At 39.1% G+C, this 18797-nt stretch overlaps 2 protein-coding genes across 8 annotated transcripts in view; one reads left to right on the plus strand and one right to left on the minus strand.

The window, feature by feature from the left end:
* The first annotated feature begins 139 nt into the window (after positions 1-139).
* Positions 140-13753, plus strand: FGFR1OP2 (FGFR1 oncogene partner 2). Of its 3 annotated transcripts, none has more exons than XM_086757064.1 (6): positions 140-365; positions 4018-4154; positions 5307-5424; positions 6306-6448; positions 10087-10200; positions 11002-13753. In XM_086757064.1, exons 1-6 carry the CDS (start codon positions 362-364, stop codon positions 11137-11139), a joined length of 654 nt encoding a protein of 217 aa, XP_086613190.1. In that variant the 5' UTR covers positions 140-361; the 3' UTR covers positions 11140-13753. The 3 variants fall into 3 exon arrangements, with proteins under 3 accessions (XP_086613190.1, XP_086613198.1, XP_086613182.1); XM_086757072.1 differs by lacking the exon at positions 140-365 and adding an exon at positions 2165-2302; XM_086757056.1 differs by lacking the exon at positions 140-365 and adding an exon at positions 2222-2366.
* The window catches only part of TM7SF3 (transmembrane 7 superfamily member 3), a 36547-nt gene continuing 19986 nt past the window's right edge, over positions 2237-18797 (minus strand). For 2 of the 5 annotated variants that reach the window (XR_015259869.1, XR_015259866.1), the window contains exons 13-16: positions 15636-15821; positions 15312-15453; positions 9644-9771; positions 2237-2327 (exon numbers count right to left, since the gene is read on the minus strand). The gene's annotated coding sequence lies outside the window, so the exon portion shown is untranslated. Of the gene's footprint in view, positions 2328-8193; positions 9550-9643; positions 9772-13885; positions 14293-15311; positions 15454-15635; positions 15822-18797 lie in introns of those variants that run through there. The other 3 variants (XR_015259870.1, XR_015259867.1, XR_015259871.1) reach the window with 3 other exon arrangements.

The following is an 18797-nucleotide window of genomic DNA, read 5'->3' on the forward strand; positions in this document are numbered from 1 at the left end:
GACACCACGCAGCTCCCGCGTAGGGGTGCGGGCAGCGGGGGGGGTGGGCTTTTTTTTTTTTTTTTTTTTTTTGCGGAGGTAGCCAATAGGAAGACGAGGAGAAGGGGCGGGAGCGGCCTCTCTCGCGAGAGCTGGGAGAGGCGGCGAGGCAAGGTGAACTCTCGCGAGAGCAGCGGGCGCTCGCCCAGTGCCGCCGGCAGGTCGCGCGGCCGCCCTCGCCTCGCCTCTGGCCGCCCCGCCCACTGGCGGGGACGCGCCTCCTCCGGTTCCCCCTGCGGCCCCCCGCCATTTGACAGCGGGGCGGGCCGCTCGGTCGGGGCTTCACCCCCCTCTCTCCCCGGCGCTGCCGGGACCGCTGGTCATGAGTGAGTGACGCGAGGCGGGAAATGGGCTACCGGTGCCTTTGCTGCCGGGCGGTTGGGAGCCCGGCGGACTCGCGGTGGGGCGCGCGGGGAGCCCCGGGGCCGTGACCTCAGGAAGGGTGCGAGGGAGGAGGAGGAGCCCCCCCCCAATCACCACCCTTTCCCCCCCCCCCTTTAGCCGGGGTGGGCCGGGGCGAGCCCTTCTCAGCTTTGGGAGCCTTCACCGGCCTTCCCGTGCCCGCCGTCTCACGGCAGGTGCCTCTGTCGCGACAGTCCCAATTGGCGTGCGCCCCCCCGCCCCCCGCTCCCCTCCCTCGGCCGGCGAGCGGCGGGGAAGCCCGGTGCGTGAGCGGGCTGGGCCTGTTCGCCGGCGGCAGGCTCGCGGTTCGCGCCGTGCCGCTGGAAACGGGAGTCTGGAGCCCGCGCTGCCCCTGGGATTCTCCTTTTGCACTGAGAGTGCCGGTGGACGATTACACCCAGCCTCGAACTCTGAGAAAGCGCAGCGTCGTTCGGTGTTGCAAAACTGGGGAAAAAAAAACCAAAAAACCCCGAAGCGTTAAGCTATGGGAAAACACAGCTTTCAGTAAGGATGTAAAAGAAAGAAAAGACAGAAAACTAGAGGAAGGCTATAGTTGCACAAAAATCTTTATTCGTTAGTGTTGGGGTGGTTTTGGTTTGTTTTTTTTTAGGGGCAGCCAAATTTGATAATGCAAGCAATTAGTAAATAGCAGGAAGTGGCAGGAAATGAATATGTAGTAGCAGTATTGCTATGTTGTTCGGGTTGTTGCTCGTGCTACCTGTTGACCCTGTTGGTAAGATTGCAGGCGAACAAACACATTTGCAACTGGGCATCTCTTGTAGGGAGTTCAGGAATCATAAAGTTCAGCTGCTATCGTCCTCATGCTCATTAAAAAAAATAGACAATAAGAGTTGATTTGAATCAAATATATTTGATTAATCGGTTGGGTTTTTTCCCCTAAATGTCCAGGTTAACTCACAGATTTAGATCTAGTTTAGGATACGACAAAAGTTTTGGTTTTCATAGGCAGCCAGATGAGCAACTAGAGAGAATTTTCAATTCCAGGGATCAGGTCTTGCCCAAAGGAATCCGAGACAAGATTCGTAGCCATTATGAATTCCCGTGATACAAATAGTGACTCTCCTTTTTGAGATACAAATCCTGCCTGAACACAGGAGATGGCCTCTGGCCTGCTGAAACTGCTGCGCTGCGAGGGTGGATACGCGCTGCTGAATTTGTGCGTCTGCGTTCCACACAAGGCACGCACATTGTCTTCCCCAGCTCATTTGCTGTGAAAAAGAATGCCGGTGGCTTTGCTACAGACGAGTTTCTTTTTATCTTGTGTGGTTGGGTTGAGTCAAAATGAGAGAGCGGATGGGAGGATGAATACGTACTGTATTTAAAAGTTTATATTGATGCATACAAATTATGAGAGGTGTTAACTGCATTGTAGTCTAAATACCAAATGTATTGAGAGGCCTGAGTGGCTTTGTTTATACTGGCTAGAGAATTCATGACCCGTGAATTGAGTTAAAGACTGCTCTTCAAATTCTCCTTAAATATGGATCTGATTAAAGCAATTTATGTAACCGTTTAGTCAGCTAGTGTGGAAGGTTATCTTTTGTCTGTGATGTTTTTGTAGTCTGGTAAGAATGTGAGACCAGAACTGGAAAGAGAAATGAGGAGCAAGAAAAGCACATCCCTAAAAACAATGCAGCATGATTCCTTTGTACATAATATTAAGAAGAGCTCAAACTGCTAAACCAGAGTGAAGAAATTAACTACCTGTGATAACACACCGGCCTGCTGAAGAACTTGACTCAATACCTCAAATACATCTATGCATCGTGTGGCGGTTAAAATGAAAAATCTGGTTGATAAACAGGAGGGAATCAACATTCTGAATGTCCATAGGAAACTTGTACGTGCCAAAACACGGATGCTTTCTGTAACACAAGAGTTAAAGAAAACACAGGTTAAAACAGGTGTGCTCTGTGCATTCACAAAACTCACTTTCTGAAGCTCCTTTATCAGTAAACAAAGCTCTACCTTTCTGTAATGGTAGGGTCCCTAAAAGACCTTTTGGCACAGAAAAAGTAATCTGAATGCTTTTGTGTTACATGTGCTCCTAGGAGCAGAGGGAACAGCTAATTAAGTTACCAAATTGAAAAAGACTAGATCTTGCAGGGTGCTCTGGGGTGCACGAGAGCTCTTCAATGTTCTAAAATGCTGTTGTCTTGCTTAGTTTTCCCCCACCTTAATGCATGAGGGCCAGATATTCCTGCTATGTTTGTAAATCTTCTGCTGCTTGAAAAATCCTTACTTTTGCTACTTAACTAGGATAATGGGAAAAAGTCAGTTTGGGAAGATGTGAGGATTTCTTTAATCTTGGCTTACAAATCCTAGGCCATGATTTGTCAAGGTGCCTAAGAAACTTAGAAAATCAACTTGAAGCTTCCCCCCTCCCCCCCGTAGTTCAGGGAAAAGCTTGCTGACCTTTTATGCTGACAAAACAATTCACCTTTAGCAAATGGCCTGGCTAGGAAATGTATTTAGTTGATCTTGCAGTACCTTAGAAAGTTTCCTGAAACAAATATCAAGCCTTGTATTAATAAGGCACATAACTCCCTAAGCCTCTAAAGTCATTGTCTGATTGCTGAAGAACAGTCCAAGCAAGGAGTTTAAGTAGATTTCCTTTTCTGCTGAAAAAGTGCAAGGTTTCTTAAAAGAAAATAAAAACTTAGGCTGAAAATCTTGGACTTGACACTTTATCTATCAAGAACGAGTATGAAAAAATTCAATGTAAAGGGCAGTGTTTTGGAAACTGTAATGTGTACAAGTGTTTGCCAAGTTTAGCAATTCTAGCAATATGTAATTTCTGCTAACAACTACTGCAATTAGAAGGCTGGTTTTGTAGCTATGCAGTTGGTTCTTTTTCTTAGCTAAGTTGCTGTCTTTCTGTATCCTTTTGAAAATTTTATTCCATGCAGTGATGTTTCTGTTAATTTGTAGACATAGAGAAAAAACAAGCCTTTAGTTTTCTGAATTTTCCCCAAGTAATTTTCTCTATTCTGTCAATTTGAGCTGTTCCTTCTCTGCTGATTTAATTAATAAAAATCTTCCAGCCCACTGTAGTCCTTTGACATTCTCTTTTGTGTTGGATTTCTCAAATATCTTGAGGTATATCTGACTGGTAGAAGGGCATATAAAAAAAAACCAAAAACCAACAGGTAGTATTGAAAAATGAAATAATTAACGTAATATTCTTTTTTTTTTTTCCTCTGCTACTTACAGAAGAATATGCACTGTTCAGTCTCCATACGTTCAGTAGTCCTCCTTTTGCACTTAGGGTATTGATACTGTCCTCACAACACAAAGTTTACTTTCATTTCCTTGCTCAGATATACATGTCTCAACAGCAAATAAAAAGGAGAAAAAGGAAAGGCAGATTTTAGAGTACTCTTAAAATATATTAATTTTCCCTGCTTCTAAAAGATAACAAAATATCTGGATGTTTCTCAGGGAAAGGTTGTATTCAGCGTCTTTAGACTAAAAATATATATATATTGCATGGATAGCTATTCTCTGTATAGCAAACAGATGATGTTGTGAAAATAATACATTTCTAATCTTTAGAAATGAGTTGCACAATTGAAAAAGCCTTAGCAGATGCCAAAGCACTGGTGGAACGGCTAAGGGAACATGACAATGCCGCAGAAGCTCTTATTGAACAGACTACAACTCTTAACAAGCGGGTTGAAGCAATGAAACAGGTTTGTTTTCCAACTTTGTTTACTTCATTAAAAAAACAACTTGGAAACACATAATTTAAAGTCATTTTTGTGTGGTACTCTGCAATGTAGAATCAGTATGTTATTTGGTTAATGCTTTAATACGATACTAAGTATTTTAATTATAGGTGTGACTATGATTGAAAAACAGGTTTATATATTTAGTTTGATCCTGTGAAGAAGTTTCCTCTGTTACTTTAGCTTAAATATTGAAAACTAGCATTTATTTGAAGAACGCTGGTAGAAATGGGGTTGGTATCTTACAAACCATTGTGTGGTTTCTAGTGTTTTTCTTTTCTGTGAATACTACTGTTTTATTAATTTTGACATGCACATTTAATCATACAGAGGCTCTGTCATGCTTTCTTCTGTTCAGAATACTTTGTCTTCTCACAGTCTCCTTTTGTTTCAAAGCAGCCTCTTAGGCTTATTCGTGATCACTTCCATTCTGAGGTTAAGCTACTACTATGTTGTTAAATTGAGCGTGACATTCACTAGAGAAAGTCTGGAAAAACGCAAAGGTGTCTACTGATTTTCCATGTGGGAGTTCATCCTGTTGTTTTAATAGAACACAGGAAATGTGTAAAATAATAAAACCCTGCATGTGCGTCAGCCTTGTAAAACTAGTCATGCAGAGGCTTCATGGCTTCAAATCAAGAGTATTAAATTTACGCGTTTGTTGAGAGGATCCATTCATTCAGGTCCATGTGACTTGTACCCATACAACCTTGTGATTTAAGGTATTGGGAAGCAACAGTAAATATCTAGAGGTCAATGCTTCATGGTTTTTCTTTACCATATGTATATCAGTTGTAAATTACTTGATGGTGAATTTGACCTGCATTAATTGAAGGTTAAATAATACCTATTATACATATGTGAGGTATGAAACTTGTTTAAAAACAAAGGTGATAGTTTTGTGTCTCTAAAGGGCAGTATGTTAGCAACCCCTTCAGAAGTGTTTTTGTTTATTTGTTTGATGTTGTTGTTTAAAAATAAGCATTATATTGCTGGTTACAGACTGACATGAGAACTGGTCCTTTGTGACTTGCTGAGTAATACTTGCCTTCAGTTACTCAAAGTATGTTGTGGTTTGGTTTTTTTTGTTTGTTTGTTTGTTTGAATAATAACTAGTATCAAGAAGAAATTCAGGAGCTCAATGAAGTAGCAAGACATCGTCCTCGGTCTACATTAGTGATGGGCATCCAACAAGAAAACAGGCAGATTAGGGAATTGCAACAGGAAAATAAAGGTAAAACATTAATCTTCTATCTTTTACAAGTTCCAGCCAGCACCACTGGAATTAGTGAGACTTTTACCATTGATCTATTCTCAAAAAATTGTTGTAGAATAAATTTTTTCTTCTCATTTCAGTTTGTCAGTTTAACTGATCATAATGCAATCTAATAAAAGAGTCCTAATGTCAAACCACTGTGACTATGATTAACAAAAAGAGAGAATTGTGGAAAATTACTTTTTCTTCCTTATCTAATGTTCAGCACAAGTAAGGAGATAAACATAACTTACTTCTGTAATATAAGTATCTATTTGGAGATGTGTTTTCCAACTGCTAAAAATACCTAACTTAGGAGCAGTCAGGACAAGTTGTAGTGTAAGTGCAATAGTATAATTTTTTTTCTGGAATTCTGTACTCTAGGAATATACTGTTCCTCATGGAATACCTTCGGTATTCTAACAGCAAAGGAGTCAGTGATCTCTATTTGTACGAGTCTTGTCTTATTCTCGGGAGTTGTTTGTCCTTTGACTTAGTATATTCTGAACACAAGCATTTTTTAACACTTATTTTACCAAGCTGCAGATTAAAACACATCCAGTTTTTGTACAGCGTGGCTAGAGTAAAGCTCCTCTACTACACTCGAGATAGCTTATATCAGCTAAAGGAACTGAATATGAAGTCATATTAACAAAAGACCTTCTGCTTCTGACGGAACAAGAATTTTCCCAGGGGAGTCATCAGTAAAGACATTTGCAGAGCCTACATACATTTTATGGTGTAGGAGAGGGGACACTGAATTAAGAGCTTATTTTGGTTTTCTCAAGCTCAAGCACTTTTGCATTTTATTTCAGTTCTTCTCTGTTAAATTTTAACTGAATTTAAAATTATGTTGGTAGAACTACGCACATCTCTTGAAGAACATCAGTCTGCTTTGGAACTCATAATGAGCAAGTACAGAGAACAGATGTTTAGGTTGCTTATGGCGAGCAAAAAGGATGATCCAAGTATAATAATGAAGTTAAAAGAGCAACATTCCAAGGTAAGAACTTTATTGCTTCTTTGCTTTTCTTTTTTTTAGTTAACACTTAAGTTAGTTTGTAGTGGATCTGTTGAAAGCTTACTTTATCTCAGTTTTATATCATTGTACTAACAAGCCCTAATTTGTATAATCCAGTCCATGAAACATGAACAGGAAACTTGATCAGTCTGGTAAGTCAAAGTTACTAGCTTCTGATTTATTTAAGCTTTTATCAAGTAGCATTTCATTAGTGTATCTACTTAATTTAATTTTGTTTTGCCTAGGTCTTTAAGGCAACTGCCATATTCTACTTCCAGATGCCCACAGATTTCAATAATATTCAAACATTCTGAGACTGGCTTTAACTTACGCTTGTGACTCCAACAAATAATTCATAAACCTGTGCTTACTGGAGAGAGTAGGAGGAGAAAGCTTTGTAAATCCAGTATTTTAATATTTTTCCCATAAATACTGTAAATTAAAATATATATGTATTTCAAAAGCTCTTTTGAATATTTAACAACTGAGCACACGCTTCTCCTCTTTGCTGCTTCAACCCTTACTTCTTGTTTTGGTACTGATCAGGATTGCTACGTAGAATCCAGGGCAGCCTGAGATGCTTGAAGGGCGTTGAAAGTTGCTGGTATTGGGTGTGCTTTGTCTTAGGGCTTTTGAAAAGTATAAGAGCAAAGTGCAATCAAGCAATGTTTTTGTAAACTATCATGGGGGAGGTATATTTGAGTATTCAGCAGCTTTATATAAGGTTAAAGTATGTTTTTATAGCATTAATATATACTTTGGAGTTTTTCAGGAAAATGTTATTCTAGGTCACTAATACATCTAAACAGGAGCTTTCTAACAAAGTATTACATGACATTTTAAATGAAACAATCATCTCAGAGCAGCATAACTGTAGACAAACATTAGTTCCAAGTGTTTAATAATCTTTGACCTCAACAAACAGAGTCTGCAAAGCAGAGTTAGGGTCTGCATACTGGGAAAACAAAGTTTAAGAATTTGATGTTTTCTTTTCTCCTTACAAAATCTCATGTATGTAGTTAGTGCCATTGAAATCAATGGGACTACTTAGATTGGTAAGATGGGATATATCCTTTTCAGAAGAAGTTACCTTGGCATTTAGCATAACACATCTCACAGCCTCAAGAGTAGCAAGGTAAGAGGGTAAAATTATCTGTCCTGAAATGGGCTGTGAAATTTCATTTAGGAACATTTCTATGGATTAAGAGCTTGGGGGAGGGTGAGAGGAAAGAACATTGAACAGGAGATTTAAGCTTCAACATTATGGTTAAATCTGATCCCACAAGAATGCCTGATGAAAAGGATTTATTACTCTTAACCTGACACTTTGGATTTCTGGAATTTCATTAGTTCTTCTTCTGATCAGCCTTCACATTCAGTAAGACTGAACAATCTTAAAGCAGTCTTTAAATACTTGTCTCCTGTTAACTAAAAAATCCATTATACCTAAGGAATTAATCTCACTGTTACCGGTAATTGCTGTTCTCTCAAGTGGCAGCTATTAACTTCGGTGCCTATTTACAAAAGAGTATTACAAAATCATTGATTTCTGCATATCAAGAAGCACCTCCTTTAATTAAAAGAAAATATTTTAGCAGTATTGTACAGAAGAGAAAAGTGTGTGTTGGTAGTAATGACCCAGATCTAAGCATGCTGTTTGAATTTACTCAACTGCAATAAGGCCTAAAAATGCATGTGTGTTTTTGTTTTTTTTTTTCTCTTCAGAGAAAAGAAACAATGCATGCAAATAAAAAGGCAAGAGATACAAAAAGTGTTTGTAGATGTTTAAGGCTATTACAGCATCTAAGTTTTACACATCTTTCCAGAGCAGAACCTTACAGTTTTGTGTCAGCATCTGACCTAACATTAATGACCTTGGAACAGGCCTAAAATCATATTGATCGAGAGGCCACGTAAGCAGGCCAAAGAGGAAGTAGGGAGGACAGCAGTATATCTAAAAACCACTAGCTCCTTCCTAATTCTTCTCAAGGGTATGTCCTTGCCAACTCATTCTGTTACCACTGATCACACCTTCCTTGCAAGCTAAATTTAGTTTTTCATTGAAAAAAATATTTCATGTAATCACCTTAACTGGAAACTGAGAAGAAAATAAATATTTACAGCCAGTTCCTTCCCTCCCCTGCCCACCTGTGCTGTGAGTGGGTGTTTAATGAGTAAACAGCTAAATAATAGCTTTGGCAGTTAGTATGGCAGAGAGGAACAGAGGGAAAGGGCTGATGTTCATTTTAGTAAAGTATATTTGTTTTCATCAGGTAAAATTTACAGTTCCAAGTGTAGCAGTTCTTTATTGTAGCTTAATAATTTCTGGTAGCTTAAAGGCAAGATGATAATCTGCTAGACATATGGACCTCCAGTCAAACTCATAATTTAAATGTGGAATTTAACTTTAGTCTATCTTGTTCTTCATTTCAGTTCTACAGTTCTGCTTTTCCCAATATTAGTTAGTAACTACTGTGAATTTTGTTAAAAGGTCAGGTTAGACATGGGGAGGCTAGCATGTTAGCAGAATTGGAATAAAAGACAAGTTGAAGAGAAGACAATGAAAAATAAAAGCTTCTGGAAATACCATTAAAATATTTGGCTTAACTGAATAGCAATGAATACCAAAGAGGCATAGGCTCTTTATCTAGATCTGCAGGGGAAAAGAAGTAGTGACCCTTTAAGCATTTCCTGCTGGTTGGTTGGCCAGCAAGAAAATAAACTGTCACCTGAATCAACAAGGTCCAGGTAAGAGATCACTTCTCTGCAAACAGAGATTATCTAAAATCTAGCTTCCTTGCAAAGGCTGTTATGCCTTTGTTAATGGCTCCTATCATCCCATTCCTGGCAGCGGAACAGGACAAGAGCAGACCAAACTACTTCTCTTTTTCCTTTCTCCTTGAATAGTTCAGTGAGATCGGGTAGTTATTTATTTGTAATAGGAAAGTACCCTACTAGCATTAATGAACAGACACAGAGGTCAGTCAGGACACAAGTTTTTCTTGCTGTTCAGCAAGGACAAGGACCTCTGAAGTCCAGATCCTAGATAAGCTGCAATTGGAAATGGATTCAAGCAGAAGTATCTAAAAAAGACCAAAGAACAGACCTGAGTTTCCTAATATATGACATAGTAAGGATGACCACTTCACGTGGTCTTTTTAAGAGATAAATGCCTACCCATGGGCTCGTACTGGCTGTAGCAGACTTGAGATCAGGTTTCAAACAAATGGAAAGCGTGTCACGGAGCCTGCTGTTCCTAGATGAGTTTAGTCTTTCTGCATATCCAAAATTATATACATCAGCTCCTGCAACACAGGAAGGCCTTGTCAGAGCAAGCACATGACTAACTCATAGTAATTTCGAAGCCATGGAAGACAAAGTCATTTACAAAATTCTAATAAAAGGGATCACTGTGCAGCAAACCAGATTTATTTAAATAAAAAGGACCACAGTGGCTGCACACACTGTAAAGTTATAGAGAACTTGTTTTCTCACATTTAGGCTGTGTTCATATTTTTATTAAGTAGTACAGCAGTCAAAATGCACATTACTTGGCTTATTTTTAATAATGTAGAAAATATATTACTAAAGTTGTCATTATTTTATTTTTTATGTCTTAGGAGCTGCAAGTGCATGTGGACCAAATTACAGAAATGGCAGCAGTAATGAGAAAAGCCATTGAAATTGATGAAAAGCATGGCTGTAAAGAGCAGGAACGTATCATTCAGCTCGAAGTAAGTATGAAATAAAAGCAGCAATGGTACAAATAGCAAGACAGCAAGTGTCAGTCAGTAAGTGTCAGTAAGATCACAGTTATTTCTGTTGAGTTAGTATCTCTTATGAGTTATTGTACCATTCACTCACACTGCTATTTTGTTGCACCTTCTTTGGTGGGAGGACTGTAAGTAGTGTTTTCCCCACTATAGCTTACCCTCAAGTCTTGCATAGGTGCCACTTCATCACCAGAAATCAGGGATTTATATCTGTATACTGGCTTAAGGTTTCTCTTTTTTGAAGTCTGAGTGTAGCAAAAAGCTGGGAAATAATACAAATTCATCCTAACAGGACACTAGGATGCAAATAATAATAATACCCACACCTTTGGCTTTTAAATATCTATTTTTTTTTAATAATAATTTTGTGGTTTTGCAGGGATTCTCAGTTGCTTATTATTGGAGCATCAACACTCTTGCTCTTTGATTAAGTGCTAGCAAAGCAGTTCATTATGGGACAGGGTGCGTGGAAAGAATGGGAGGTTTTTTTAAATGCAGCATTTGAACTTAAATACCCTTTTCTTACCCATATTTATGTTTTGAGCTTTTTTTTTTCATACGCTTAATGCCCAGTCAGGAAAGCAAGAGGGTGAGAAGCCTAACGTTCTTACTTTTCGGAGATAACATAGCAGTACCTGAGTGCAAATCAGTATTTTAATCCTTATACATATGTTCGGAGTAGACGGGAGGGCAGATTATTAATGTAGTTATCCTGACTTCTTTCTGGTGTTCGGTTAAATGCTTTTTCTTTTTCTGGTATAGCAAGAAAACAAAGGATTGAGAGAAATTCTTCAAATAACTAGAGAGTCATTCCTGAACCTCAAGAAAGAAGATGCATCAGAGAGTACATCTCTGTCGGGATTAGTAACAAGCAGTGATTTGAGCCTGAGGAAAAGCTAAAGACTGTGGAAGTCAATGAGCTTCAATTGCACACTTTCCAAAGGGAGTATCAGGGGTCACTTGTCAAGCACTTGTTACTGAATAGGGCACCAGCAAGCTAATGCATCTTAAACTCCAGTTTAGTGGCTTTTATACTGCGTAAAATTAAAGTTGGTATTCTACAAAACCCTTAGTGACAGATTAATTGCCATAGATCTAACTTCAGTAGGAAATGGATTAATGCACTTACTAATTATTTTTATATTAAGTAATTTTACAGATAAAAGACAGGATTTCACATAATTTATATAAGTTATTGCTCATACAAAGTTTCAGTGCACCTATTATATAATAAAGGCAAGATGTAAAGTTTGATCTCTGGCTAAAAAGTAGTAACTTATGAATATGCTTTGTGCATGATCCACATTACATTTTTTCATTTTAGTAAGTTTTTTTAAATTCTCATTTTGCAACAAACCTGTTTAATGGAAAGGGTACATAGGCAGCATAAAACTTGAGGATTTCTGTTATTTAGCTGCAAGGTATCCTGTTCAAATATAAGGCCAATTGTTTAAACATAAGCAATGCCTTTTGCAGCTGTTCAATATTTATTTTTAAATTGAATCAAATTCTTTAAAATACATATACTTAATTATATTTTGAAAACATGAAAAAAGCTGCTCCCACTTTATTCCTTTCTGGAACACAGGTAGCATGGTATCTTTCTGCCTTAGCTTCTACTTTTATGAGAGAAAACCAGGCGCAGTTCTCAGTAGGTAAGAAGCCACATTAGTCCTATCGGTTTATTTTCTGATTGCCTCCCCAAACTTCCTGACTGGGAAATGGCAATCTGAAAGCACCCAAGCAGTAGCAGCAGAAAGGTGGTTGGGGGAAGGAGGGAGAAGCTCTGTGGCAAAGCTGGCAGCCTGCATGCCTGCAATCAATATTCTTAATTTTCCTTTAAGTACTGAATACTTTTGACTGAATAGTCAAGAAGGTTTTTAACTTTCAGGAACACATTATGTTTGCACTAGGAAAAGCTTCAATATGCTATACTGGCAAATAGAGTGCTCACTTTTAATCCTGGAATACTTGCAGAAGTGAAAAGGAATTGTTTTTTCCAGATCAAAGTGCAGTTTATATTGTATGCAGATACGATGGAAGTGCTGCACAAGACAGGCTTGTAGTAGAGAGGTGCCGAAATAATTCATATTTGGCTTTTGTTTGTCAGACTCTCTCTTCTTGGTCAAAGCAGCAAGTACATTCCTAGTGTTGATGTGTATTCATCACTTTTTGTCCAGGATGTTAATATATTCTTTACTGGGAAAGCATACTTAAAGCAGCAAAGTGAAAGCTTTCAACAACAGAAAACTGTAGATCCTCAACTGCCACCTCCAGTTGAATATTCTGGCTGTTTAATAACTCACCTAGCAAAGTAAGTTGAACTCGTACTCTGAAATTGTCTGGCATTTAATCAAATTTGATTTTCGGTTGCAACAATGCAAAAAGAATTAAGCATCAAACACTCTTAAGCGTGTCAGTTGTACACGCAACTCCCTTCGACTCAGTACAGCTTCCCTGGGCTGAAGGTAAATGCACCACAGGTCTAAGGGTGAAGTTTCAGTTTCCAGCAAACTAATTTATAGGGAGCTTCATATTTTTGTTTTCTTGCTGTCAGTTGCTGCCCTCCTTCCTGTACTGCTTTTAAGAGGAAAGAGTGAAGTGGTAGGAAAGGAGTGTTTAGCAGAGACAAATGCTAGTTTTCAATTAATACATATGTTGGGAAATGCAGTTGAAAGGACACATAAATCAAGCTCTCAAAGTTTTAAAAGCATCTTTTATAAATGGAGAAACTGCTGCTTCTCGTTCCAGAGCATCTTAGCTTGTTTCTAGGCTTAGGAGCATATTGAGGACAGTCATGTGCATGGAAAAGGAGTTTTAACCATTTCCAAACTTGCTGACCACTGGGAGGTAATTTAGGGGGGAAGACTTTAGCTCAAGCACAAAAATAAACTTGTTTGCTGTTATTATCTGTAAAACTTTGCCATTGCTCCTATAATTTAGATTTTGCATTTCTACTGTAGCTTGCAAGCTGGTGACTTATCAGAAAAACATCTTTTTTTAAATGGAGTGTGTTTTGTTGTTGCAAACTTAGGAGGTGTTTTGGTTTCAGTTGATTAAGTTATTCTTTTTACAAGTGTCTTTTCAGCCATTGACTGGTATCAGAGGCATTTTTATCCATTTAATGCTGAATGCAGTTTCATGGCTGACTTTCAGGTTTGTCTTTCAAATACAATCCCCAGAGCTGTATAGCAGAGAAGGGTTGTTAGTCTCTGGCAGTTCTTGAAGGTTGCTCTATTATGAAATAATGATGCTTGATTAGTGTTTATTTTTGTAAATTTATGAAATGTGACTTAATTTATCTACTCCTAGTCTTCATATTTGATATGTCTCCCCTGTCATTCCCTGACCTGATCACTTTAGGATTTTAAAGAACCTTCACAGTGTGTGGAGTGACTATTTTTCATTGCATACCTGTTATTTTTGTAATGCAGATGGCTTGAAAAGAATTTATGGCTAGAGTTGTGTACTGTACAGTAAACTTATTTTATCAATAAAGTTGACTGAAAATATAGATGTCTGTATGATTAAAACAAGGTATGAATCTGAAAGTGAGCCTTGTTAGTAACATGTAAGAAAAAAAAATCTCATTTTGCCATTTACTCAGCTTATTTTTATACTTTAAGGCAGACAGGCCCAGTTTAGTGCTTTTATTCATGTTGCTATATAGGAAAAGAAAAAATTCTCTGAAAAGTCTTCATTTTCTCTCTGAAAACTAATATTCTCTTCTACACAGGTAGTTATTCATCTTTCCAGTGAACCACTGGAATTGTTTACTAATACAGAGGAGCAGTAAGGATAAACAAAAAGCAGTCCAGTGGGCTTTGATTTTTGGATCAAAACACATTTTCTTACACATAAGGATGTGACAGTTCTGTTTTTTTTCTTGAAGATTAAAAAAGTCACTTTGACTTGATTCAGGCTCTGGGTTACTTTCTCTGTGATGTGTAAATGAGGGTGTCAGTGGATTACATTCATAAGCTGACAAGGAACTGTTTTCTCCACTTCCCCATGATTTCTCAGAAGAGGAGCTTGTTTTCAGTATCATAAATTCTGTGTTTAAAGACCGGTAATAAATGTCAAGCCAAGCCATAAATAGATGTAGCAGTTATTCAACTGAGGTAAAACTGAAGGGCAGCTTGAAACTGAATTGAACTGTTTTGTACAACTAAAAGCTTTAAATAGCTTTGGCTTTTCAACAAACACATTGGATTAGAAGATTATGTTAAAATACAGAGCTAAGGGCACTGTTTTCATGCAGAATTACATTTACTAGAATCCCTTGGTAATACCCAAAAATAAGATTTCCATTCAGTTTTAGTTTGTAAACATTAAGCTTTAAAAGCACTTTTGCTGATAAAAAAAAATAAAAATTAATTTCTAAATCTCTTATTTGAGTGTAAAACATGCACTTGTTCTTTATGGACATACTGAAGTCTGAGCATCTTGGGTATCTCACAGTGACAGATCGTTAAATTGGCTAACAGAGAACACTAGTGCTGGTCTGAGTACACCAGACTGCATAGTGACAGTGGGAAGATAAGACAGGAGAGCAACAGAAATCCTAAGTTAGAAGTGAAGAAATGTGGTAGAGGAATAAGTTTTAATATTAGACAGCTTCTTTACCAGCCTTTTCAACATCATGCTGTTGGTAACACTTCAGTCCTGGAAGCAGTATCAAACTACACACTGCCATCAAAGACCAAGGGGGAAAAAAAAAAAAAAATAGGAAAAAAAACAGAAGATGCAGTGGGAACACAGCTCAGCTGTAGGTGTCCAAAAGCGGCCAGCTATCTGCACAATTGTTGCAGAAGGTGTCTTCTCAGAAGGATTCTATTTAACTTGGTGTGCAAGCAAAACTATCTAGTTTTTGTCCTAGAAAAATCTATGCACTCTCCCACACATATCCCAAATGAGCACCAAACAAATGCCTGCTGTTATTGTTTGAGAAGCAGAAAAGTAGATTCCATATAGTGTCAGAGGGCCTCTTCCTACACTTCCCCTTCCAGAACACCAAGGGTGCTGGGAGAACCACAGGCAGCAGAGAGCTGGTTTATATCACGTGCACATACCTGGTAGAGGTGTAGGTCACATTCAGCCTCACCTCTCGCCCATCCCACTTCTTTCATTTGCGATGCAGTTGAATTTCACACTGATGACGGCAGAGCAGACTAATTTAAACAAAATAGTTTTGCTTCCACATATTAAAATGTGCTGCAAAATAAAATAGATCTTATTTCAATGACTGTGTGAGAAAATGATGCTTTGGCTGCTGCAACTGCCTCCCTTCCCCAGACATGTTCTGGTGCAGCAGCACCAGTACCTGCTGGGAGCCAGTGTGGCCACGCCTTTGCATCAGAGATGATCATTATTTCTCAAGTTTAGAAAAAACTCACCTGAGATCTAGAAGAAGAAAATGTTAAGCAACTGCTCAACATGGTGGGAACTATGTCATAATTCCAGTCTTGAAAAAGCTCATGCTGGCACCACTCCTCAGACACAGGCTGAAGAACAGTGGCACAAGGGAAACAAGCAGAGCTCCAACTGCAGTCCCTTTCCAGTGCCCTAAGGTGAAGTTTTACCTTTTTTAAAGAACAGCAGAATGAATAATTTCCCTACAGTATTCTTACCACCAAAAACACCTTAAGAAATACATTTGAGAATGGCTATTTCAAGCAGTGAAAAGCATTAGATACATTTTTGAAAATTCAGTTATTAGAAACTCAAACAATACTGCACACTCTGATGGATGCAGGGCAACCAGTGTCTTAGGTTTTCCAATACTATCCTTAGTATTAGTACTTACTATGTAGTAAACAATTTTTTAAATGAATCATCATATGCAACTTATTAAATTACTGGCTTGGCAAACAGTAATTGCCTCCTACGATATATACTATCTGCTTTTTTGCTTCCTGCATATGGCTTCCTCCCTCAACCCCACAGCATTCAGAATTAAAAAAAAAAAAAAAAAAAAAAAAAAGAAAAAAGCCAGCTCTTTTTGAGCACATTAGATTATCTGTTGTTACACCTGAAGGCACTAAAGATAAGGTGCTTTTTTGGCAAGGCAGACTTATGAAAATCCAGTTCTAAAGCAGGGAGGTAAGTTACATAGAAACATTTTTTCCTCCCACTCCCTCTCACCCCAAATTGAGCTAATTATTGCTCTGTTTTGAGGTTGTCTTCCTCCAGCAGGCATTAAAGCATAAAGTCTTGCACACTCAAACAGGAGACAACTGTCTGCCTATAGCTATGTGCTAGCAGGTCTGCTATCAAAAAAAAAAAATTGTAAACAACAAGCATCTGCTTGAACAAACAAAAATGGTACTTGAATTGTTGTTTCTAAAGAAAATTGAAACACCAAAACCTATTAATCAGGCGTGGGAGGGGACAACTTAATCAGGTGAGTATCTACAAGATTCAGACAAAATAGGCAAAGATCCATCGATGCACCTCAGCAGCCAAGTTGGAACACGTTGACCTAACACTTCCCACATGGATCTTTTGTAGGATATCTACTTCCCAAAAGCTCAATGCTTCCCGTTCTGACTATTCGCTGGATAAAATGACCAAAAACCAAAGTTATAATAAAGCCCACCACAAGTATCACTGCAAAGATCACGTGCAGACCTACAACATGCTGCTGCAAGGAAGGGAGATGAAAAGATCAAAGGCTTAATGAAAAATGCACATTTTATAATGGGGCGTATTTCTCAGAAATGGCTTCCTGTTCTTTCTAAGTGTCTTCAGATAAGGGACAGCTGTAAGTGAGAACAGCATGAAAGCTGGAGAGCCTTGCTGGGGCAAGAAGTGTCAGTGAAAATTTGCAAGAGGAAGGCTTTGGGAAAGGCTATTTTGGCACGTGTTGCAGGTTGGAGTAAAAGACAGATACAGACGGGACTAAAAAAAATTCTTTACGCCTCACTTACTTCTTTCGCTATTGCGAAGAACAGCAAAGGCTGTGTAAGGGTAACCTGCCGTTAGTTAGGGAAGCAGGAAGGAAGATGCAGTGGATGAGCAATAGCTCAAGGTCAGCTATGCTGCAGGATGATTTTAACCCAGTCTGCTGCCTAGACACAAGCCAAAACATACATGTGATACTTCGGGGTGAGGGGCAGGAGCGTGCTAACCTAGTCCCCTAAAAATTAAAGGGTTAAAAAGAAATACATTAGGGCCTGCTTAAGGAGATCTGATAGAGGAAGTGAAGATTTTCTTTGTGAGCATCTCTGGACTCATGCATCACCTAGACTTGTGTAAAGCATTTGACACTGTCTCGCTTGACACCCTTATCTCTAAACAGGAGAGATATTTGATAGATGTACCACTCTGTTGATAAAGAATTGTCTGGATGGCCACACTCAGGAAAGACGGGGAGAAACTCTTTAGCAGGGCCTGTTGTGAAAGGACAAGGGGTAATGGTTTTAAAATAGAGGGAGGCAAATTCAGACTGAACATAAGGAAAAACATTTTTTTACAATGAGGATGTTAGAACACTGGCACAGGTTGCCCAGAGAGGTGGTGGATGCCCCATCCCTGGAAACATTCAAGGCCAGGTTGGATGGGGCTCTGAGGAACCTGATCTGGCTGGAGATGTCCCTGCTCCTTGCAGGGGGGTTGGACTAGGTGACCTTTGAAGGTCCCTGCCAACCCTAACCATTCTATGATTCTCTCTCCTCAGGAGCTCCAGAGCTGAGAAGCTCATCCAAAAGCAGCAGTGAGGAACAGATCTCATATTGGGCATAGAAGAGACCAGAGTGGAGGCAACACACAGCACTCAAACAGGCAAATTGTAAAATACTTTCTCTCCTATCAAAACCCAATGCCACCACAGGTCACTGCAGTTGGCTGAGCTTCATGACTAGGCCCTGCTAGGAATATCAGCAGTTTTACCTACCTGTTAGCCAAGTTCAGTCCTTAGCTTCTAATTAAAAATAAAAACACCCTCTTGAAGAGCACTGATGTCTGTGCCAGGTAGTAACAGGATTTTGGCCCTCAAGCAGTTTTAAACTAAGCACCAATTTACCCTCTATTTTGGTATGCAGTGCTTGTGACAGTATCATACAGTTTTGGCAATGCCTAAGTGCCTCAGAGACAGGAAAGCAAAACAACCTGAAAGCAAGTCACTGAACAAGACAGGACACGTTAAAGTCTTCCTCTGAGAGCTGTATCCGACAGAAAGAAGTCAGCCAGTCAGTGTACTTCATAGAACCGAGTTCTTGTCTCAGACTGGCACTCCACAATGTTCACATTCTGCTCAGGTTTCTTAAAGCTAGGCTCACAGCCACAAATGGCAAGGTGTTAAACAAAGCCAAAGTTTTCTCCAAAGTCTCTATCATGGGTTTTATTAATACCCAGCAGCTGAGTCCCCTAAATGGTTCTGAGTGTTTTATAACCTGATGCATGCAGCGTATTTCTACCAAGTTGAGAAGATCAAAGAACAACAACTAATACCTTTTCTTCTCACCAAGCGCTAGCAGCATGAACTATTACATTGGAAGATCTACACCACACCGTTCTTCCCAGTAAGGAATACCACTTGCATAGGATACACAACTGCA

Source organism: Chlamydotis macqueenii, chromosome 1 (genome assembly GCF_036417535.1).
Source record: "Chlamydotis macqueenii isolate bChlMac1 chromosome 1, bChlMac1.mat, whole genome shotgun sequence".
Taxonomy (NCBI): Eukaryota; Metazoa; Chordata; class Aves; order Otidiformes; family Otididae; genus Chlamydotis; species Chlamydotis macqueenii.